This window comes from Pagrus pagrus (genome assembly GCF_965226575.1).
Source record: "Pagrus pagrus genome assembly, chromosome: 12".
In the NCBI taxonomy this organism is placed as follows: domain Eukaryota; kingdom Metazoa; phylum Chordata; class Actinopteri; order Spariformes; family Sparidae; genus Pagrus; species Pagrus pagrus.
Window position 1 is genome coordinate 3,359,958 of NC_140196.1, and position 24,799 is coordinate 3,384,756.

Consider the following 24,799-nt stretch of genomic DNA (forward strand, 5'->3'; position numbering starts at 1 on the left):
TGTTTAAAAAAAAAACAAAAAAATAAATCATGAAATGTCTTCACACAGTGTCCCAAAGCCCGTCTGGTGTAATCCAAGTCTCAGGAAGCACCAGAATTATGTTAATTGTTATTTTCACCTTTTTTTTTAAGCCGGCATCTTCACTGTAGCTGCTAAACTGAAAGAGTTACACTGGATTACACCAGACGAGCTGTATGGACACATTTTATTTTTATTCTCAGTTGTCTCCAGCTGCTTCAGTTGTTCAGCAGAACGCTGCAACTCTGTTTTGCTGTGAAGCTCCAGAAATGTTTTGTGGACGACGAGACTTCACCTGACTTTCATCAGCGTGGAGGGAGGAGAGATGATGACTGAACTTTTACTTCAGTCATCGACAACAACAAAAGATGAAACACAGGAAACTTGTTGATACATTTATTTCCTCCATGTTAGCACATAGAATATATTTATATACATATTGCTAGCTAAAGCATCAAAAAAAAAAAAAAAAGTCAGGAGCATAGAAAATGTTAAGCCACAATTAATAGTTTACATATGGACAGAACAGAAGATGACCTACAGGAGGTGAGAACAAAGGAACTTTGCACTGGTTTTATTCTGGTAAAAGTACACAAATACTGTAAGTACGAGCAGGATTTCATGTAGTACTCACACAGTATGATGAACTTAAACACTCTGGGATAAGAGCAGTGGAAAGTCTGGGCGACGATCTGATTTTCGAGCTAAAAACAGCTTCAAAAAGATGTGATTCAGCTCAACTGAAGTTCCAGGAAAAGAAAAAAAAAAAACATCATTGTCATTTTGCATTACTCTGAGGGAGTGCAACTATGTCTTTTCTTACATGAGGAGAAAATGAAAGGGCAAAGGAGCCGTAGATACACACACACCTTTTACTCATGCAGTTAAAAAACCAGAGATACAAACCGGAATGACGTCAAAAACGTTTTTAAGGAGAAAAGAAAAAAAAAGAAAAACTTTTCACGCTGAAATCTGAACGGCTGGATGGACGAATATAAAACCAGTCGGAGAGAGGAGGTTCACACGTGTCGCCTTCAACACGCGTGACGGTCTCGGGGACAACGTGCAATTTAATCGTTTTCGACATGACGTCAAAAACACACTGAAAGATTCTCGGGTACATCGAAGGTGCGCCGTAGTTTTAAAACAATTAAAACACAAACATACTGACGGTGACACAAAGCTCAGAGCGTCGGGGGGACGACAACAGAAACCAGAGCTGATATGATATAACAGTTGTACATTGTACAAAACTAGAACTAACAGTCATCGAGAATCGCTGTGAATACAGACAAAAACTGCTGAAATCTTTGTGAGTCCATTTACAATGTACATATAATATGAGGGAGGAGATATCGACAGTTTATTTACACGTAGTGCAATGATGAGAGAGAAAAGACGGCGTGTTTGACCGTGAAGCCTGCAGATGAGAACCGTGAGAAACACAAGAGAACGTTCACCAGAAAATCAAATATTAAAAATAATAATGAGAAGAAAGAATAAATGATGAGCTGCAGCAGACTGACGGTCAAACGGGAGCTTAACTGTACAACAACATGTTACATCTTAAAGTGATACACTTAAATGAGTTTCCAGAGAAAGACTCGGAGACGAGTGAGAGGACATTTTTAAATCTGGAACAACAGTTTACCGTAAATGCTCTAATAGTGGGACCGATTTCAAACAAATTCCTACATTTTTCTTTATCCAATTAAAAACACCAAGACCCAACAATGCACATATGAACCAACAAGTATCATCTGTGTCTCCAAAGCCTGATGCGTCTTCTTCCTCCGTCTGTAGAGCTCAACCAGCACACACACCGACACAGGAAGTCAGAAACAGTCAGGAGGGTTCGGGAGAAGGACCGACACTTGGTTGGTTTTGGTCTGGCTTTTTCTGACGATATGAAAAATATAGAATAACACCAGCCTTTGCTTTGGTCTCGCTGTTTATGAAACTCAACACTTCCTGTAGATATTTCACAATAAAAGCATTCCAGGGTAAAAGGGAGCGATTATAATGATTTCCCAATTCCAAACACAAATACTAAGCAGGTTTTTAGTCTGTGGTGAGTTCAGTACACTCAAAAAACCTGAAGAATATAATAATTGATCTGTTTTTTTGCAACAATTTTGATAACTGATCGAATCAAATAAATAATTAATCAGTCGAGCGTGATGGTTCCAGCTTTTCTAATGTAAGGATTTGCTGTTTTTCTCATTTTAAATCATTTAATCTGAATCATTTTGGACGTTGGACAGACAAAACAAGTCATCTGAAGACTTTTCAGTCATTTTATAATTTAAACAGACGAATTAAATAATGGATAGATTAATCTACAATGAAAACAAATCATTAGCTGCAGTCCTAACTTGATGTACAATGTTGTCCCACAATTAAATGCCTAAAAGAAAGAACGCTACTCACAGCTGGAAACTGCTGGCAGCTGCATCATAAAACACGTGTATAGCACAGATTGTGTCGTGATCTGCTGGTATAAAACTGTGACACGTGATTTTTTTGTGTACTCACTGCAGAAACAGCATACAAATATTAGTAAATACTTCTAAGATTCGACTCAATTCAGACATTTTTCAGCACTATCTTGATTAATCAACCTTAAGTGATGAAGGAAGTTTTGAGTTTTCATCGGCAGCAAAAGGAAGCAGCAGGACTTCAACACAAGTGATATAAAAATAAGAGGAGTTGGATAATAACAGCCTGGTTCACGCCTGAGGTGAGTAAAGGCCCTGCCCACTGTGAGAGGATTTACGGTATTTTATTTGTCACATTTTTACAGAAGCACAAACTGATAAACGGTAATCTGCGTGTAAAAAAAGCGAAGCGTCTTTACAGAGTAACTGAAGTATTTTCCTCCGTTCAGTCAATCTTCATAACTGAGGAAACAGTCAACAATCTTTAAAAGTGTCACAAAATCAAACGCTGGCAATTTCATTGCCCCTTTGAAAAAAACAAAGAGATTCCAAGCACCATATTTATACACCATCGACACTCGACATCCAGCGCAGGGAAAACGATAGAAAAGATTAATTTGATCATTCACATTTGCATAATGTTTTATATTGGTCCATCCGTCGTCACTGCTTCTTTTTTTTTGTCTTTTTTTTGTTGTTTTTGTTTTACCGTAATGATGAAAAAAGACAAACTATGAAACTATCAACATGCATGTAGCCTTAAAGAGGGTGAGAAAATAAAAAGGAGAAACAGGCACTGACCACCAACTACAGTATAAGCAGTGAAAGAGTCTCATAGCTAGTCACTTCAGGATAAAAAAAGAAAAAGATTTTTTTGAGTGTACATCACTATAAAAAATGACACCGACGACGCTCGGAAAAATATTTTTTTTTAGCTTGTAGGAGAGCGCGGAGGAGGGAGGACTCACCACATCTTCTCAGGTAGGTTCAACAAAATGTTGGATTTTTTTTGGCAATATTACAAGCGTTTGGGTCGTTAAGAAACTGAAGTGTGCAAAAAACTGTCAGATGATGGATGAACTCTCTAAGACCCTGTTCAGACATGGTTTTAACATGCAACGTGTCTCGAGTGATCACGTGTGATCGGATCTTAACTTTCCCGCTTTCCCATGTGCAGTTTTTTTTAAACAAAGGGAGGAAGAATGTAAAACATTTGCCGAATTTACAAAAAGGCCCACATAATTAAGAATTTGTCACTGACAGCGTTTCACAAAGTTTACAAAGTTGCACCTAACTCAACAACTCAGAAAATTGAGCGATTTTTAAAGGGAGTCTGGGTACTTTCTCCACGGGTGACAAAGATGTAGCCTTGAAGACAGAAATGAGTGTATTGCATTTAATGCCGAATTTACAAAAAGGCACCAATGACTCAGAATCTGTCAAAGCTGTTTCACATTTTTTTATTAAAAGAGTCTCTTCAGTCAACAACTCTCAAAATTGTGCAATTTTTCAAGGGAGTCTGGGGAACTTTCTCCACAGGTGACAAAGATGTAGCCTATTTTAGTTTCCGTTGACTGTATTTGTAAAATTTGACATGTTTACTGTCAATAAAATGCTGTCGTCTTTCATGAATTTAGTGTAAATCAGTTCAAACAGCTGCTACACGTCGGCAGGTAAGACGCACTTTGCACACAAGAAGCAGACAGGCTGGTACAGTGATGCGCCCACAAACTGACACTTTTTACAAGTAAACAAAAACTTAATGTTTCTCATCTAATGCCGAATTCACAAGAAGATTCAAATAATTAAGAATTTGTCATCAACAGCATTTCACCAAGTTTATAAACATGCTCCGAACTCAACAACTCATAAAATTGAGTGACTTTTAAAGGGAGTCAAAAATGTAAAAAAAAGAAAAAAAAGTAGCCTATATTAGTTGCTGTTTAATGTATTTCACTGTTTACTGACACTTTTTACAAAAGGTAACAAACAACTAAATGTTTTGCATTTAATGCCAAATTCACTAGAAGGCACCAACGATTTATAATTTCTTGTAGCTCCTTTTTTCTCCTCACGCAACAACTCTCAAAATTCTGCAGTATTTAAAGGGAGTCTGGTGATGTCGCGGTTACAAGTTCAATGGTTGGACTGGTCGAACACGTGGACGTGAGGCAGTGCGTTATCCACTCTGCCTGTTGATGTCGTTTCCCCTCGTTCACACGTGCAGTTTAAAGCTGTCAGCGTGTGATCGGATCACTCAGGACGGACGTTAACACGAGGTCTGAACAGGGCCTACGATCCAGCTCAGTCGAGATCGCTAAACATGTCCCCATTTATAAGAGATTAAAAAACTTTTTTTCATTATCACATCCATCCATTATGTATAACTGCTTCTCCTTTCGCAGGGTCGTGGGGGGCTGAAGCAAGAACAACCATCCACGCTCACATTCACACCGACGGGAAATTTAGAGTCGCAACATTAACCTGCGTGTCTGTAGAGGAAACCCACAAAGACACCTGGAGAACATGCAAACTCCACACCATGCCAACCCTTTAATATCCGACTCGTAAAAATTTCAGTCTATTTAAAAAAAAAAAGACTCCAAAAATGTGCATAATAATATTAATTCTAATAATAATAGTACATGGAAGATTTATTGTGTCGGCGTCTCTTACGGCCGACCTCGTGACCCTGTTCCCAATAAGTGACTTTAAGATTTTTAGGTAGAAATGATAAAAGGTGCTATCCACCACAATAGTTTCAAGAAAAAAAAAGAAACGAAACAAAATATATTAACGTCTGTGAGCCATTTCATCCACTATTCAAGATCTTATGCAGTTTTTTGTCATTTTTTAAATAGGTTTTCTCTATGAAAGCAGAGCTCGTTCAACGCTGCGATGGTACTTACAGTATGGTTTCTTTCGTAAGATCGACGGTGTGTGTTTGCATTTACAGTAAGAAAAGTGATCTTCTTTTTAAAAATTCAGGTAATAAAATGTATTCAGTTAATGCTCATCTGTTACTAAACACTTAAATAACACATTCTCTGACACGAGCTCATAATAAGCACTTCAGTAAAGAAAAAACAAAAAAAAAAAAAAAAAATCCAAAGTAACGACACAAAATCAGACCATAACTCTGCATCTGAGCCACGCTCTCGAGCAATCTGTTCACGATTCAGAGGGAAAAAAATAAACAAAATAGAGAAAAATCAGTAAAATGGGTACATTAAATAATAGAAACAAAATGATAAAAAAAAGGGATCAAATTGCTCTTTTCACGCAGAAAACATCGGGTCCACAAAGTTTTCAGGAAGGCAAGAAGAGAAGCAGGAGGGACGTTTGTGTGTGTGTGTGTGTGTGTGTGTTTGTTTGTATGTTTGTTGTAGACACTGACTGACGGGAGGAGAGAGCCAATGGCGTGCTGTGTGGGGTCAGAAGGGGGGGGCGGGGCTTGTTCATCTCTTCCTGCGGCAGGTTCGTTTGTGGTCGGCGTGCCAGTGCTCCTGCTGACACTTGATGGAGCAGTACGAGGTGTTCCAGCAGCAGTGGTACATGGCCTCCTCCTCACAGTTATAACACTGGAGACGAGACAGTCGGTCGCACAGATAAACATTTACATTACAGGATCAGTTAAAACAAGGACCTGGAAATAAAATGATACGACTTTAACTCGTCCAGAACTCACCCACTGCTTCTTCTTGGTCTGAGAGATGAGCTGTTTGTGTTGCGCCACCAGCTTCTTCACCTCCTCCACCAGCTCCTCTTTACACTTCTCCTTCACCTGCTTACACTTCCTCTCCATCTCCGCCTGAGCTCCGGCCACCGCCTTACTCACCGCCTGACGCTTCTCCTCCTCCATCTCTGCACGGAGCTGAAGGGACACAGACAGACGGGACACGCTGGCTTTTTACCCCAAACTCTCAGAGATTCAAACCTCGACAACCATCGGACTTTAACAAACCTTCTCCAGAGCCTCTCTGACCACCCGCTCCGTCTCCCTCTTGTTGTCCGCCTTCATCATCTCCTTGACGTCATTGAAGACCTTGGTGTACTTCTCGTGGCACATGTTCTGGCAGGCGCCGTCGCTGTTGGTCTGGGTGCCGCGGTGCAGTGTGCGCGGCGACCCTCCGTTGGCCTTCTTGGTCTGCGTGGACACCGACAGTTTCTCCGGCTGCTGCGGCGCCGACGACACCGGGATCTCCTGACTGGAGCTGACCGCCTCCATCTCCGGCTCCGGATCCTGGTGGAGAGGAGAAAGGGGAAGACATTTTAATTTTTTACTGAAGCACAGAACGTCTGAATGGCTTTTAAAGATCTAGACCCAATTTAATGCCTGCCAAAGTATTAAAATATGATGGGAAACCATAAGTGACAATATGGCCCGAGGATATTCATTAAAATAACTATTTTTTTATTTCTTCAGAGCAGTACGGAACAATTATTCATCATGACATAATTAAATTATTGCAACTTGCATAAGTGGCACAGAATATTAACCACAGAAAACTGTTCAATTAATTTAAGTTTCTGTTAAAACGTGTACATTGTGAGACGATGAGCACTAGAGATGCAACTATTACATGATTACCTACTATTTTGATTATAGGTTAATCATTTCAGTCATTTTTCAAGCAAAAAAAGTGCTTTTTGGTCCCAGCTTCTTAAATGTGAGGATTTGCTGCTCTTCTTTGTCTTTCTGAAACTATGGGGTTTTGGTTTGTTGGTTGGACGAAATAAGAAATGTAAAGACGTCACTTAGGCTCTGGGAAATTGTGATGAGCACATTTTATTTTACATACTTTATGGACTGAACGATTACTCGATAATGATCGCTGCTTGCAACCTTCTTCAAGACTGGCTTCCAGGAAACAAAACATTTAGCTATCAACAGCCACTTTTTTGTTAACGTCACTGAAAACCTGTAACAAAGACAATAAAGCTGATCTAGTAATATTAAACAGCGAATGGCAGCCAGTCAGAGTAAGAGAGCCAGAATACAAAACCTTTTTAATGTCGTCACAAATCCTCTGACAAATCCAACATTTTAGCTCCAATACTGGACTTGAAACCAAGAATTAAAAAAAACCTAACCTACCTTATACAGACAAAAAAACAAAAAAGAGTTCTGCAAATATGAAGTATTTGAACAAATCTTGTCTGACTTGTTCGATACATCTAGAATAAACTAATATCAGCCACAATATCTGCCAATAAATGAATCCAACTATTCACAAATATTTTCACTGATAATCGTTGTGATGACAGTCTCACTTACACTGGCTTCTTCTTTGGGCTCGACCATTTGAGATCGACGGCTCTTCTTGGCCTTGGGCTCCTGGCTGCTTTTGAGCTGGGAAAACAAGGAGGGACAAAAAGAAGCGTCAACACTGGTTGTCATTTTCTGCTGATTGATGATGATGATTAATGGATGATTACGATAAATAAACTACATAATGTTTACCTCCCAAAACATTGTGCACAATACCGAACACCTATACTATGTAGTAACAATGTGCAGTTCAGCCACCAGGTGGCACTATTCGCTGTATTTATCTTGACAGTAATCCAGTTTGTTTAATTTTAACATCAATATATTTCACCTACAGTTGTTGTGTTTCCCTTTTATTTATCATTTTTCCTCCTTTTTCTCTAAACTACTGCAGAACAGTGGTCTGCATAAGCTTCACAACAATAAGTGACAGATTAATCGACTGAAAATAATCCATAAATAGCAGTTTAGTGTCACTTTTTAAATGAAAACTGTAAAAATCTAAATCATAAGAACGAGCCAACATTAAAAGAAGCGTCTGTTAACCTACATGTCGGACCTGCTCGTTGCTGGTGGAGGAGATGCTGGACTCGGCCTCGTCCGTCCGCTCCGTCCGCTCCAGCCTCTCCGTCCTCCCGCTGCCTTCCTGCTGCTGCTGCCGCTGGCTCTGGTTCTGGTTCGGCTGGAGATGCTGGTGTGGCATGTTGGCGTCCTCCATCTTTGTTTTCCAGAAGCGGCCTTCCCTCAGGAAGCGCTGGTACACCTCCAGCTCCTCGCACGCCTTCTTCCAGCCGTTGCTGCGCTTCACCTGCAGCTGCTGGACGCTCACCTTGATGTCCTGGATGTTGTCTGCGGGGATCCACGCTCTGGTGGAGACAGTGCTCCGTGTTAACCAAACAGCACTGCATCTGAATTTGTTTCAATTTTTTTTAATAGTGTTTCAGTTACTTTTCGATAACCTTGTTTTACTTTTTAAGTGTGATTTAAATTGAAGTTCTCTTTTAGCTTTGAAAGCGGTTTCTTCCATCTTTATTTTTCTCAACAGGGCATGTTTTTCCTCATTGAATCGGGGGTCTAAGAGAGATGCCTGCTGAGAGACAATCAAACAGAAAAGTGACGCCGGGTGTTGTTGTGATGTCTGCCAGCTGTGCTAACCTCTGGTGCTGGTGGCCGAAGAAGCGTACGTCCACCTGGTTGTCCTCCCTCTGAAGGACTTTGGCCGGCCAGTAGCCAAATCCTTTCATCTTGGCCCACACCAGGTCGTGGCTCGGGCTCTGCCGGGTGAACACACACAAAAAAAGAAACCTGATAGAACAAAGATACGACCCAGAGGTGTATTTCTACCTGACAGTGACATTGGGCTGTGCGAATACACCTGAGCTTTGATCCACTCTCTTTCAGATCAAACCACGACTCTTAAAATATGAGCTGTTCTGTTGAATTAAATGGATTTTAGAGGGAGATGTGTACAAAATAATACTTTCATTAAAATAAACCTAATGCTTTTGCTGTCAGGATAAATCTGTGTGTTGCTGCCTTTGTTATAAAACACAGTTTGGTCCACAGAAGCTGTACTTCGGTCTGTAGTTCGCAGGTGTGGTTGTACTCACACAGGGGTAACAGAACCAGTTGTCCGGCCGGGCGTTCGACAGGTAGAAACAGTTCTTACACAACAACAACTCGTTCAACTGGAGGAGAAAAGATACACAAAGAGGGAGATGGGAAAGAAAGAAAAGTTCAGTGTTAAACGTTCTGGATACATTTGAACTCCACATTTTTTTAAAAATCAAAAGGAAACACACCAATAAGCTCTTAAAAAAAAAAAACAGTGAAATTAAATCCCACTAGAAGAAACTAAAGCATCAATACCTCATGGCACGTGTCGCTGAAGAGCAGCCGTGCAATTTCTGCCTGGTCGCTGTTAACTGCAAAACACAAAGAAACGAAGATAAATCAAGAGTTCAGTAATGTTAAGGAAGAGCATTGTGGAACGAAAAGACGTTTGACGGCACACATCAAAAAGTTGAAACCCTAACCCATTTTTTTGCGTGTTTCCACCTGTAAATCTAAAAATGTCTCAGCAAACTGTTTATAATCATATTGATGCCATTATAAAGTGTTGTGATTGAGGTCCTGACACACCAGGCATCGTGGAAAGTGACACATCTCACTCGCAGACAGGGACGCTGTTCTCCCGGGGGTCATGGAGACTTCTCCACATTAAATTTGGTGATTTTTTGTTATATAACTTTAAGTTATCTATAAGTTGTCTATAAGTTATATAGACAACAAAGAAATTTGGCTTTTTTTCTCTCACATAAGATGCCGAAGACTCTACCTGCCACCACATTACTGTTGTTTGGTCTTGTACCGTCGCTTTGTGGGACATTTCTCTTTAATTTCAGTGGAACATAAACTGTCCCTCCATTACGCCTTTTATACAGACAGCGAGGCAGAATAATGGCGCAATACTGCCGCCTCAAGAAGGCGATGTGAGAGGGGCTAATGTCAACCACACAGGTCAACGTATTCAAATGTGTACAACTCTGACCTACCTCCATATAAGATGGCCGTGTTGTGGACAATCAGCTGAGCGTCTGCTTTAAACTCCTCGAAAGTTTTATATTTTCCTTCAGTCAGGTTCTGAGAGAGAGAGAGAGAGAGAGAGAGACAGACAGACAGAGGGGGAGAGAGGGAGAGAGAGTCAAAAATATGGAAAGAGAGAGAAAGTTCGTCAGAAAGAGAGGGGAATGAGTACAAAGAGGTCTATTCACATGCTGGGCATATGTGTGTGTGTTTGGTGACCGACACGAGGGAGGTCCAGGAGAGGGCAGTGTACTTATTAACACACACACACACACACACACACACACACACACACACACACACACACATAGACACACACAGACACACACAGACACACACACACAGACACACACACACACACACACACACACTCACTCTCTCTCTCAAACACACACAGGTCTGGGCAGAGCTCCAGTGTGTCTGGCAGAGGTTGGGTGTGATGCACCACTGACCACAGCACAGCAGAATCATGCCTGACCACACACACAACCACACACACACACACACACACACACACACATACACATTTATCTGTACTTATTTCTGTCCTTTTGCTGCTGAAACACTCAAATTTCATCAATAGATTTAAAAAAAAATTTAATTGTTATAAAAACAAGATTATCTCATCAGCAACGTAAACATGCATAAATCCACATAGAAATCATAAAATCACATTTTTAAAGTTTTCTTCCGTATCAAAGTAATCCAGTAGCTGTCTGAACATTCATGAGTACGATGCAAGAAGAAACTGCTAATAGCTAATTTAACTTTATTTTGCTAAAATGTCAATATAGGCAGTAGTCTAGTTTTTTTTAATACTGGAAAGAGAAGGACAGGACATAAAGTGGATGTTCCCTTAAGGTCCAATAAAATAAAATAAAATGGGGCTTTCACAGGATGACGCTGGGCTTCACAGTTACCTCCTGGATGTTCGCGACGTCCAGCGCAGTGTGGATCAGCCGTTTGTACATGGGATGTTTAGTGTCTTTGCCTTTCTTGTTCAGGTCCACTGCCTGCAATGTAGAGGACGGATAATGATTTAATACCACTTTACAGAGAGAAGGAGGAGGAGGAGGAGGAGGAGGAGGGTGTTAGATGGAGTAATGAAGCAGGGACACATGGGAGACCTAAAGAGATGGAGGCAACGTGGAGGCTAAATGAGATGAGATTTGATACCGTTTTTTTTATAGTGAGCGGTGGGATGAAGGGAGACAGGAAGGGGAGGACAAGAGAGGTGGAGGATAAGTAATGAGATTTAACACAACTTTTATGGAGCAGAGGTTGGACAGTGAGGGGAGATTGAAGAAAGGATAGAGGAGATGAGCGAGCAACTGGAGAGCTAATATATGAAGAGACAGAGGACGGCTGGTGTAATGGGAGCAGAATGAAAGGGATGTTTTACAGCAGACTGAGTGCAGAATTAAGGCCTATAAGTGCAACTACAGTGGCAGAAGTTAGACTTTTACAGTCATTATTATTAACTAAAGGAAGAGAAACACATCGTCACATACAAAACAAGCAGACAGTCAGGAGGGGAACCAAGACATCATGTAAACAAATCTATGCTGCCATTTAACAGGGTATATATACATCTTTTTAAAAGGGTAACATATAGGTACTTTTCTAACACAAAAACTACTACTGCTCTAAATGCAATTGCAAAACATTAAGTTCACAAAATCCCTTTACACCCACAGCAGTCATGTATATTGTCAGTTGTTTGATCATGTTTATGTAATTCTTGCTAATTTTGATGCCGGGAGACAACAAACAAACATGACAATGCCTTTGTTTCAAGGTATAATGGCGATGATACACTGGATTATGCAGAAAATCAAGCATTTTTTGAGGGTTAGTGTTATACTCAGGCATATTCCTAACCTTTAAAAACACTTAGAATTAAGCTTTTCCCAGATTTTCCCGACTTTGTACAAACCCGAATTAAAGAATAAGGCCTAGGACAAGTTGTCAAAGGCATGGCCAAGAGATGCAGGACAGAATCACTGCGGCCCTGCGAGTTGCAGGATAAAAATGTTTTTTGCCGACATATTTTTTGTCAAAATATGACAAGAATTCAGAGCCACGGGGTTCAATAAGAAAAGGAACTCAAAACAAACAGAATTCAATTACCCATTTCTAAAATCTGGACATCCAAACCTTTTTAAAATGACCAGGGTCAGTTTGAAAATATTTACTAAAACATTTCTTCAGCGGCTGAATGTTTTTTTTAAAAGGATTCAATAGTTTGTTAAACGTGGATAAAATCATAGGCGTAAATAAATATCATGGCTGTTCTCACCCTCTCCTTCATACGCTGGACGATGAAGCGCAGGTATTTACTCATCTCCTGTTTGTTCAGGTTCTTCTTTTTACTCCCCTGCAGGAAGGAGAGGAGGGATGGTGTGGAGGAAGAGAAAAGAGAGGGGGCAAGCTGTAAAACAACAGCTGTAACAAATGTACTTGAACTTAATATGGCCATGACATAAATTCAATGTCCTCAGACACAATAAAAATATGCAAAGGCATGAACCCGACAGTAGAAGTGAAGCTACAAATGACTGGAAGAGTAGAGATAACGACTAAATCGTAGTCTGATTTCTCTCTGTATCAGGAACTGGACCTTTATTTTGAAATTATAGTTTTTAAATTACAGGTTTGTTCCTGCTTTTTTCTCTTTCAGCTCATCCTCTATGTGCATCCTGTGTTTCTGGCATTGTTACAGTAGTTACCAGTACAGAGATGATGCTAACGACTGACAGACATCAACAAATGTCTTTCCTTCGTTAAAATATACTCACTAGTCATTAAAAAGTAGACATACAACCTTTAAAGGCTACACCCACCCTGCAGACAACACACTGCCAGTGGGATCCTCCATCTCTGGGCTTGAACTCCTCCGACAGACATTTGAGGTGATACACCCGGAAGCAGTTGTCGCATGTGAGGACGTCGCCCGGTAGGTGACACTCGAAGCAGTACCAGTCGTGGCTCTCCGTCTCCCACTCCTGCAGGGAAGGCACAGCAGAGCACAAGTTTGGGTGACCCCCCCCTCCAACCCGCCAACCACGGCAGGGGAGGAAAACAACTCTCTCCATCCTCCATCCTTAATTAAACTGACTCTCAGATTGACAGATTTATGATGATTGAGAAGATTAAAGGTAACGTCAATGGCTAAATACAAAAGAACTTGGCTGACCTCCTGGGAAAATGGCTGCAAAATATACAAAATGTTCACTTTTTTTAAATTGCGAAGGCTCCAAAATGCAACAATCCAACAACTCCTGGTACTGCACTGAAAACATGCGTTGATAAATCCCAGCAAGGGGCGACCGAACAACTCCAGATGGTTGGGATATCTACGCACACTCTTATTCCCCAGTGAATTTCACCAATGTCAAAATAAAATGCACCATTTCATTGAAATTCTGCACGAGGCAGTCTAAATGCAAATTTTATATATGAAAGAAACTTTCACCCAGTCCACGGAGAAATTCAAAATATTTCATCTCTTTGCTTTCCAGTGGATATATGCAATAATAGCAAAGTGTGTTCACTAAAGGAAGAGTTAGGAAACTGAAGTGATTTTTGTGGAGCTAGTTTAGTCACACCGGCCTTGTGGACAGCAGGTGGTGACAGAATGGAGTTCACAGCATTTAGCCAAAAGGTTTCTAATTCAAACTGTGAACCAGCTGAAAAGATCTTGGAAGAAAAATGGATGAGAATAATAAAACTGCCCTTCTATGAAAAATACTGTTGGGTAGCGAGAAGCTAGCCCATTTTTGTCCCCTTATGGAGCTGCTGGGCGCCCACAGGGGAAGAAAGCTGGTGTGAGTTACACCCAGGTTAAATATTACAATTGTATTATTGCCAAATGCTGCAAAAAAAAGATCCATTGAATCATTTTCAGGAAAAAAGTATTCAGGAAAAGTAGTGTTTATTGACCGGGTGTCAGAAAAAAGAAGGTTTTATTGACCGTACCTATAATCCTTTTAGTTCACTACCAGACAAGTACTTGTGTGTATTGTGAACACGTACAACACTTCTGTTATCTGTAAGTAGTCCCTGTACTTGTTTTTTCTTTGCCAACACACCTCATCACTTTGCTTTATAGTATCTCCACTATTCACTTTAGGTAAACATCGCCTTGTACATTCAAATTAAATGTCATAATTAATTTGATTGGATAATTACTGGCTTACGGCACCAACTATCAAAGTCTGTCAAGTAGCAAACATTGGCACTGACGCTTCGGCAGATTCATTGCGTTGTTTTCTTTTTTAAATCCAGCAGCTACTGATTATAAATCAAAAGTTGCGCAATTTCAGACTACTTTATTGAGGCAGTTGCAATGTTATGAGAACGCTGACCTTATTTCAGAGCCCAGTTGCCAGGATACAATGTCAGCTGTTAACATTTCTACAAACCACAGATATGTCAACTGTAGCATTTTATATTATATGCTTATTAGCTGGCGGAGGTGGAAGGGAGAGACACGGCTTTATTACAAACCAACAAGGCTGCCACATGGCTGACTGCAGTTTGAAAATATTTTTAAAAAGGACACCTGGGGACATTTCCAGACACTATTGTGGTGACAAAACCAGGTGTTTTTTAAAATGTTTTTTGGCATCGAAAGCAGGTGTTTTTAAAAGGAGACCTGCAGACATTTCCAGCTAAAAGCTGCTATTTTTCATGGGAAGTTGGACCATCTCCATCTGTGACTGTGGCAACCAAAACAGGTTTTTTTGAGCAAAAGCATGAGGTTTTTAACCTAAGCAGATGATTAATACAGTGTTGTGACAAGAGAGAAATAAAAAGTTCAACCTAAACAAACGTGAAATTGCAACATAAGAAGGAAGAAACATTGAACGTGGTTTTGCAGAAACGTCCTGAGCGTAACATTTATTTTGGCGACTGGGTTGCGCTTAAAGGATAATGTGTTTATATTTCTCAAAGCAAGGAATTAAAATATAGAGTGTCTGAATCGATCTCTGGAAGATCCTGTACGGATGAGAGCTGGGCTAAAATGTGACAATATATTTAAGGCAACCTTTTATCCTTATACACATGTTGCAGCAGTCCCGCCCTGTACCCATTTTCATTAAGGGGTTCAAGTGAAGGGTGCAGACAGGAAGTACAATCTGCTAAAAATTCAACTATTTATCAAATCTGTCAAGAGTCCAACTCCTCCCACTCACAGTCTGGACCGACTCGGTAGGGGAGAGCAGGAGAGTCGTGACTGACTGCTGCTCAATAAAAGCAAGAAAGAAAAGCAGCACTTTCTTGATCTGTTCTCCATGTGTTCATGTGCTGCAGGCTGGGTCTGAACCGGAGGAAGCACGCTAGATTTAGCTTACAATGGCAGTGATGTCTGGTTCACAAGAGGTTGCTCAACGCCGTGGTTGTGATCACAGAAGATCATCTAATTGGGAGTGCATTCCCCTAAATAAGCCTGATTCTTTAGGCTTTACGCAGAAGACTGCAGCACGGACGAGCAGATTTTTATCTGAAGCGAGGGGTGAAACAAAACCCAAACACAACCATAAATAGTCATGAGGACAAAAGGAGCGAAGACAGCTCTGACAGTCACGCTGCCAGTGTGGCTGTTACACCAAAGACCCTGATCAGAAGCAGGACCTGCCAGGAGGAAGCACTCTACACTCTGAAATCCAGGGTCCTTGTGGCTCTTTTAAAAAAGGATAATCTACAACTGGATTGCATTTGGATTCCTCTTTCTGCTTCCACCGCCCTGAGGAAGACCCAGCGTGGGTCGAAGTCGTTCAGCGTTTTTTCTCCTTTGTGTTAACTCTGAGATGCCCTCACACATAAAGGCTTTCTAACAACATCCTTGGCTCCTTGTGCGAGTGTGCCGGTAATAAACCCACGTGCTTCATTTGTTATAAGATACAGATCTACAACTGTCAGACACCTCACCAGAATCAGATATCCCTTAACCTTTAACAATCCACAGGATGCTAGCCAGACGATTTGTATAAGTCGTTTAAGCCCTTTGTCATGCCAAAATGCCAAGATTGGCAGTTTGCAGCTTCTCAAAAAGTCAAGGAATTGCTGCTTTTTTCTGCTTTATATCACTGCAAATATATTATCTGCACAAGATATCTGAAGAGGTCAACTTCCAGCTCGACAAAGTCGATAAAGTCTTTGTATTTACAAGTGTGAGGCAGTACAATAAACCAGGTTTGTTGATTGTTGCATTTTCGGTCATTCTTTGGTCTAAACAAAGATTTGTGACGTGAGCAAAACACAAAATCGTGATCGTAATTAGATCATATTCTGTCTGTGAACAAACGACAGCAATAAGTGCAACCGCCGTGTTCACATATTCCCAACTTAAAAGAACTGAGGGAGGAACATTGTTCCAGCGTCCACAATTAAAGCCAATCTAGGTGTGAAATCCATCCACAGATTCCTCAAAGGACTCCTACTTTTTAGAGCGTAAGAGACTCTTCACCCACACAAACACTCGACAATATAGAACCGGTCCTTGAGTTCTGTCGAATGTCAACAGGCACTTCACTATTGTTAGACTGTCTGATGAAAGACAAGTGGCTGACTTCAAAAGGCCGGAGCTCTCTGAGCCAAGGACACAGTGTCTGTGTTTTCTGCAAAGTGAGTGCTGACAGGAGTGTGTACGGATTCGGGTCGAGGCGAACAGATATTATTACAGCGACGTTATGTTTGAGCACCGGCGAGGGAAAAGAATACTGAAACAAGTAGTGTTTTTAGTCCGTGCAAAAGTCAAGATATTCTGATAAAACTGGGCTGAAACAAGTTCAAAGATATTTAATCCCTCACATTTGCCAGTACAATCAGGAAAAAACTAAAGAAAAAAAAGCAAGAAAATCTGTTTTTCACAGACTTCTCTAAACATCCGTGAAATACCTCTGTGCTTTTTGGAGGGAGAAATGGGCCTTGACTTGAAAGCTGCCAACAAAGGCAGGGACTTGGGTAGTGATAGAGGAGGAGCTGAGGCAGTCAGAGGGTTGGCTGCCTTTGGCCATCTCCTCGCTGCCTCCCCGCTCTGGTGAACAGCTCTGCGCTGTCAGTGTCAAGCTGGGACACGCCAGAGAGCCGAGCGAGGCAGAGCAGCGGGGTTAGCGTGCCTTCTAACGACCTACACAAAACAACTCCACAGCTCGTCTCCACCTCCCGCTTCTTTTAGAGGTGAACTGGCTTCACCTGTAGTCGGATGTATTCATAAGCTCCAAATGAATTAGACCAACTAACATCACACTTTTGTGAGCTCTACCAAGATTTCTACAGATTGCTGTCTTATAAAAATCTATTCTGACGGACGTTTCTTGACTTAATTTGCAAGATCTTGGCTGTTGTTTGCACGTTGAGGCTATTAGCAGTTGGTTGATATCAAATCAACTGAGCCATATCCTTATTTATTATCTTTTTAAGCCATCAAATTCAAATTGATATCCTTTATTAAGGCTGGGCAACATGGCCTTGAGATAATACTTCAATATTTTTTCTTGACTGGGCGACAAAATCAAGTTTCACAATATTTTTTACCTTGATATCGATTTTGCAACAGTATTGTAGGGATGACTATTGGTATTATGACAAAATATTAACAAAATGAGATTTGTTTTCATAAATAATCAGTCAGTAAGTGTCAGCACATGTAGAACAGTCTGGTCAGTTCAGAAAATGTAATGCAGCCTTTAAAACCAGGAAAAGACAACACTTAGATCATATCACCACAACATTTTAAGATGGTACACAGTCTCATATCACAATAACAATTTAACATCAATATATTGCCCAGCCCTATCGTATAGATTTAACTTTTACTACGTACCACTTCAGTGTCATGGTGGGCACCATGGATAAAATACTCTATCATGTATAAGTCATTATAAATCAAAATATCAATATATATGGTAATATAACAACAGTATTGCTAATCAATAAAATAACCAGACATGTTTGCCTGTTGTTGGCTTATTTGCCAGATAAATTCCTGGCAAATCAAATCACATTGATGCAAAATCATATAAAAGTCAAATATTACCACAACGCTCTCCTGCTCAGTGTTTTGCAACATTTCCTATGAATTTAAAAGGAAAAGACAACATGGTATGGTAAAATATATTACAGACAGAACTATCAGAAATGTAATATAGAAACGCAGCATGTTTCATCTTACGGGCCACCCAGTAATCTATATCTTGATGTATGAGGGGCCACACATATCAAATATAGCATTTACTTTGCAAAATATCACCTCTCTGCTTCTTCCCTAAAGCTAAATGTTTTATTTTTATGAGTGTATGAATTGTTTATGATGTTAGTGGAGATGGTCTACCTCCACTATAAAACAATAACTGTGTTATTGAGCGCATCAAACAAACAAAGTACAGTCACTGAGGACGGTGTAAAGATGAATACACTGTTTGCACAAGGAAGCTCACTCAAGTTCGTCATAATAATGGGTTAGTAAATTAAATGAAATAATGTGTGTTTGGCCTCTCTTTTACAGCGTGTAAGTCGTTACTGTCAGAGTGCATCAACACATCATGTCATGTTCACTGTCATGCATCACAAGTGCACAGATTAAAAAATTAGTTGAACCACCAAACTTTCTAAATATCAACAGAGCGTCCGACTGTTTTTCTTTTTTAATGAAACTGAGGTTATGAATTCACAGGTAAAGGTAATCATTTGGGGTAAAACCTGGATTCAATCCGATCTGACTTGAGGCGGTGCATTCTTAAAAAACTTGTCTTTAATGAATTTGACTGTGCCAATCTTACATGTTATGATCAGTGTGTAAAAACTGTGTGGTTATCTGTTTGAGTAAATATCCCCGAGGTCAACACAAGGACACAGCACATGCCAGCTGGATTGAATCCAGGCACCTGCCGAGACAGGATCGCCTCCCACTAAGAAACGGTCTTACAGTGTTTCTCACATTCAAACTCTGTCCACCGAGCGACTGCTAACCCGAAAGAACCAGTCGGCTGTGTTACTAGCAGCAGGCATGGAGAAAACTAAAGTAGCACACACACACACAAACCACAACCACCCCTCCTTCCCTCGCTCTGCCTCTCCACTGTTTCATCAATCAAATGAAGGAAAAAAGGAAAATAAGCATGCCAGACAGAAGTTAAGAACACGGCAGAACACACCCCCCCTGAGGAGAACTACAACTACCAAGACCAAAATACTACGAACGCACAGATGCTTGCTACCAACCTGCGGCTATGCTAGCATTGCTTGTTATCTCATGTTACAATGTGATTCAATGAAGCAAACACTGCTTACTGTTATTTACACTTGATACTTGACTCTAGTCTGCAGTGTTTGAATACCAAGGACTGGACACAGCTTTGAGGAGGCCTGTCACCACTTTTTGTAAGACTATATTTTCAACATGCGTCTTTTCAGAGATGTTTATTATGTCGTATGTGACATATTTTGATATAATATACAACATCCTGCACGTTAGTTGACAAAAACCAGACCAAGTCTTTTTCCTAGCGCCTTATATTACTTCATTATGACTTAAAGTTAATATAGAAGAATGTAAACTAAATAAACATTAACTAGTTCGTTTTTTTAACCTGTGTGAACTTTACACAACACTGGACACATTAATTGCGATAAACAATATTATTGTCATTTTAAGACCATTTTATGCCACTGATATAATGATAATATAGCATAATAATGTAATGACCAGCTTTTCAAACGCAGTAACAATACATTTTCATTTTAATAGTCAGACATTAGAATTCAAATGTGGAAAAAAAATAATCTGCAATTAACAAAACTAAAACACCATAATAATGTGTAAAATGTGATTAAGTCTTATAATGGTAGGAGAAACCCTGCTAGTTATTGTGGCATAATGTTGGAACCATTCTTGTACAAACAAACGCATGTAAAGGCAACCATCGAGGTCAGCAAACGGCTGGACAATTATTGTTTCAAAACAAAATAGTAATAATTTAAGGCTACATTGTGATAATAGCTGTACATCAATAATTTGAAATATTTTCAAATATTAAATATAACAGTCCCAATATCGATACTGCGATAATATTGTAAGGATGACTAGTGGTACTACTACTAACAAAATATTAAAATCTGATTTTTAATAAATAATCATCATGCAATAATGCAGCCTTTAAAACAAGTTTACGATATCCAAAATCTATGTCGATAAACAACATAAAGCCTCATATCTCGATAACTATATTATATGATATAATAAGTCGTAAAGATATATAGGATAAGTCGATAACGTGATTATCGTGACAGGCCTCGCTTTGAGCTGTACCAAATGAGTATTTGTGTTTTGAACTCAAGCAACGGCACATCTGTAGATAAGTAGCGAGCACACATTTCATCAAGATCACTGATCACTTCCACAAGAAATTTGGCCACGTATACACAGCGCTGCAATGGACTTTCATGAAGCTTTTTACAGTTTAACTGAATGACAGCAAATAGCTTCTGGCAGTGTGTTAATACGGGACTGTAGGCCTGCATGCAGAGACATTTTTCAAATGGAAACCTGATATGGTTTCAGCTTCCACCTTGTTTTTTTAATTTCATTTCAGCTGCAGCGAGCAGACTCAATCACAAGCATTACATAGTGCAAGACGACTGAATTTCTCGCCACTGGCACTGAAAGCCTCCCATGTGATTTTAATACAGCCCACAACCTGTGCACTAACCAGAACGTACGTGTATGCTGTTTAGTTTATCTGCAACCTGCATAAAAAGATTCACTCAAATCCCTGACTGCACTGCATGTGGCAGAACCGATTTCTCACAGAATGATGTTAGTTGAGAGGGGGGAAAAAAATGAAGTGATCGAATGAAGAACAAACCCTGAATTTGAAAAGAACAATGCAGCCCTTACCTTGCTTCCCTCGGCTTTCGGCTCCTGTGATTGCAAGTGATTCAGAGAGTAGTGTTTAAAAGTCCTGCTGCTAAAACGACCTGAGCTCCGCTGGACAACAGTGTCATGTCCTCAGAGACCAACAGATTTTATAAAAACAGATCGTGTAAATAATGTGTGATGAGTGATGACACCACACAGTACAGACAGACACTATAAAAATGTAATTCCCCAATTCACATGATTTTTTCCCTCGATTTTCACGCCATGATTTCATCTCAAAAAATGTACGTTGAGTCAACTGGAACATGTTTTGTTTACGTATGTTTGGAGAGTACTACTACATATGTGAAAAAAATCATATAAAGCCTTTTGTGGCTCCAGACGAAGCTGCATGTAATTAATATCCTCCAGTGATGTCACTCACTACATTACCCACAATGCAACAAATGGATGCAGTTTATCAGATTTCATCACAGGCTTTATACTTCTTTTTTCCACATATGCAGTAGTACTCTCCAAGACCTGTAAACACACATTACCGTGTAAAATTGGAGGAGTTAAACTTAAAGCACACTATCTCCTGTTAGAGCTAAGAAAAGATTACTTTCCCATCATATTATTATTATTCTGATTCAAATCACATCAGTTACATTCTGTTTTTCCTGCATGATATTTCACGGCTGGTGCTCATGTAATTTAATGGGTGAAGCATACCAGATAGTGTTAGTACCCTGGTGCAGAAAGCACTGGGATTAAAGCAGCCACCAAATACATGTTAATGCCACTTGCACAGTAATCCATTAAGTGCTCTTTGCATTACAAATGGTAAAAGGCACGAGGGTTCTCCCCCAGGTAGCGCTGATACACTGTGAAATGACGACTGAGAGCATCACTACACTGTGAACTGCTGCTCACAGCTAACAGGGGAAATAAGAGAAAATGAAAACAGCAAGTTCACGTGAAAAAAGAAAAATGTAATATCACAGCGTTGCACCGCAGTGTGTGTGTGTTTGGATGTGTTTAATGGTTGGCTGCGCAGTTATGTACACACAGAGCTAACCGCTGAAGTACCTGATTTGGCCGAAATATCATTTTTCTACCTCTCCTGTTTAGCTACTCCATCGTCCTCAAAGTACAACAGTTATATTTGCTGCATGTAACGTCTGCGTGCTGCGTCTCTGTTAACACTGTGTTCACACTGTGAGCAGCTTGACAGATGGGTGGTTACACCCTGATCCCACAGTCAGTGTGGTGGTCTCAAACAGGGATCATGTTGTAGGTTCACCACTCACTGTTTCCCACATACAGACTTGGTGGAAGGAGGCTGTCCAGGTATATTTAGCGACCAATTTTAGCATTGTTTTACTTTTATTTTTAGAAAAGAGTCTAATCCTCAGGTCAGGAAATACCAACCATTTGCCTTCGATGCATTATTGTGTTTTAATGGGGCAAATGGAGAGATTTATAGGGTAATGCAAGTCTGGCTGTAGTCTACAGGGCATTTTAAAAATTGAGAAAAAAGATCAAATTTAGAAGGTGGATCACTCGCCGATATTCTCAGAATTTATTACAGACATGGACAATATTTATTACTGCATTTGTATATTTCTACTTCTGTCAGATAACTCAGTTATAAACTGAAGCAGTTATCTGGAATCAGGAAACTAAAGCAAAGAAAAAATAAGTCTATTAATATAATTGAAAACTGAAAACCTTCCAATCGTGATGCAACAAATGTTGTTTGTGAGATTTGAATCTATTAATTAAATGTAACCTTTAAGAGCTGCCAACAATTAAGAGACTGACAACAAAAAGTAATCTTTTACTACTTGGTATATAATTATGTAATTATTATAATTTGAATAATTGTTTGAGTAATCTTTTAAGCTCTTAAAATGTCAGACTTTGTCTGGTTCCAGCTCTTCAAATGATGATTTCTGCCTTTGACTTTGTCATACACGACTGTATACTGGATATCTTTGAGTTTTGGTCAAAAAACAGAATTTGAATGTCATCACTTCAGGCTCTGGAAACAGTGAAGGGTATTAATATTTATATAAATTAATATTAATATAGGGTTAATAAGTTGTTGTCAAACTTTTGAAGTTTACTTTAACATTCAGCTCTTTGGGAAACTTTGAACTTTTAGTGATTTCTTTAAAAAGTTGCCCACAATGTGAACACACAGGCACCAAAGAGACAAATACCGAACATAAAAAAGGATAAATTTGCTCACTTTCTTTCGGTGACTAACAACAGAATCTAGATTCAGGATTCATTGTTCACTGCTGCTTGTGTTAGCAACCTGTCAAACTTACCATCTCATCCCCCGGCAGCCAGTATCCTTCCTGCTCGATGCCGGCCTTGGAGCCCTTGCAGCCAACAGTCAGGGTCTCCACAACGAGGCCGTCCTTCACAGCCAAGCTCAGCTGTCTGGCAGTCTCCTTCGGGTGCATGCCAAACACACGGCTCAGGTACCTGAACAGGTGGAGATTGAGGAGTAATTGAACAAATATGCAGTGGCAGCAGTGCTGATGTTGTAGATGGAGACCTCGGCAACTTGGATTAGTGCTGCTGTCATAAAACTGAAAGTTGAAAAGGTTGTTTATGGGTCAAGTAAAGCTCAGAACCATTTACATCACAGGGAACCAGCTCTAATAACGGTGTACATGATCATCACTCAGAGAGCTGAGAGCTGAGAGCGAGATGCTTTTTTTTCCTATGGTCTTAAAATTACTTGCTGCTTGTAATTTTCCACCAACAATACCCCAACGCTCTATAAACTATATTTATACTACCCGAGAAACAGATTAAAGATACATGTGGTTCAAAATTACAAGCAGAGACAGTCTCTCTCATCCATTTCCTCCTCTGTGTTGCTCCCACATTTTCCAGCTTGGGAGCACAAGCGATTCAGATAATGGCCCACTTGATTCCTGCAGCCGCCTGCTGACTGGCAGTGAACTGCTCTGAACAAGGTCATGTATCCTCCACTGTGGCAGTCGGCCAACGAACAGAATATGTCAGTGGGGAATCAGGTGAGAGTCTGTATTTACTCCCGAGTTACAATGGAGAGGCCTACAGTGTGTCTGTGAGGTGAACACAAGTCAGATAGGATTACTTAAAGCAAAGGTTCTGAAACCAGAGTACCAGAGAACCCTGAAGAGGTCCGACCAGAACAAACAAAACAAGAACTATTAAATGTCTGAGACTGACATCTTTATCTTTTACTGCTCTTATATTCCACATATCCTATACGTTAAAAAATATGTTTTGACAGGTAACGATTGGGATGGGATTCACGCTTAGTGGGAATAAAAATCACGATGATGTGACCTTTGTTGAGGTGTGTACCAACAAACATGATGTAAAGAACAAGATTTGTAGGCCAGAGCATCTCTGCAGCACTACAGTGCTTCATTATGAGGCTGCTTTTCACACGTTTTACAACAAATTGTAGCCTCTGCGATGTGAACATTGCACTCCACTGTGTTGCGATTTTGATAACATTTCCATTCAATTGTGCAGCCCTGACTGCTCAGAATTAAATTCACAACTTTAATCTGTGTCTAATTGTGATAAAGTGCTGAGAACATTTAC

General features: G+C 40.1%; 1 protein-coding gene across 9 annotated transcripts in view; it reads right to left on the reverse strand.

Annotated features, from left to right (window-relative positions):
- Positions 1 to 400: 400 nt before the first annotated feature.
- The window catches only part of zmynd11 (zinc finger, MYND-type containing 11), a 31,834-nt gene continuing 7,435 nt past the window's right edge, over positions 401 to 24,799 (reverse strand). For 4 of the 9 annotated variants that reach the window (XM_084369574.1, XM_084369576.1, XM_084369570.1 and 1 more), the window contains 15 exons: positions 23,518 to 23,677; positions 21,218 to 21,241; positions 18,359 to 18,394; positions 13,158 to 13,319; positions 12,614 to 12,691; positions 11,235 to 11,327; positions 10,284 to 10,371; positions 9,598 to 9,653; positions 9,339 to 9,416; positions 8,884 to 9,002; positions 8,279 to 8,594; positions 7,735 to 7,809; positions 6,421 to 6,699; positions 6,145 to 6,330; positions 401 to 6,037 (listed from right to left, as the gene is read on the reverse strand). In XM_084369574.1, the coding sequence (XP_084225700.1) occupies positions 5,915 to 6,037; positions 6,145 to 6,330; positions 6,421 to 6,699; positions 7,735 to 7,809; positions 8,279 to 8,594; positions 8,884 to 9,002; positions 9,339 to 9,416; positions 9,598 to 9,653; positions 10,284 to 10,371; positions 11,235 to 11,327; positions 12,614 to 12,691; positions 13,158 to 13,319; positions 18,359 to 18,394; positions 21,218 to 21,241; positions 23,518 to 23,677 (1,873 nt within the window). In that variant the 3' untranslated portion in view covers positions 401 to 5,914. The remainder of the gene's footprint in view (positions 6,038 to 6,144; positions 6,331 to 6,420; positions 6,700 to 7,734; positions 7,810 to 8,278; positions 8,595 to 8,883; positions 9,003 to 9,338; positions 9,417 to 9,597; positions 9,654 to 10,283; positions 10,372 to 11,234; positions 11,328 to 12,613; positions 12,692 to 13,157; positions 13,320 to 18,358; positions 18,395 to 21,217; positions 21,242 to 23,517; positions 23,678 to 24,799) is intronic. The other 5 variants (XM_084369571.1, XM_084369577.1, XM_084369573.1 and 2 more) reach the window with 5 other exon arrangements.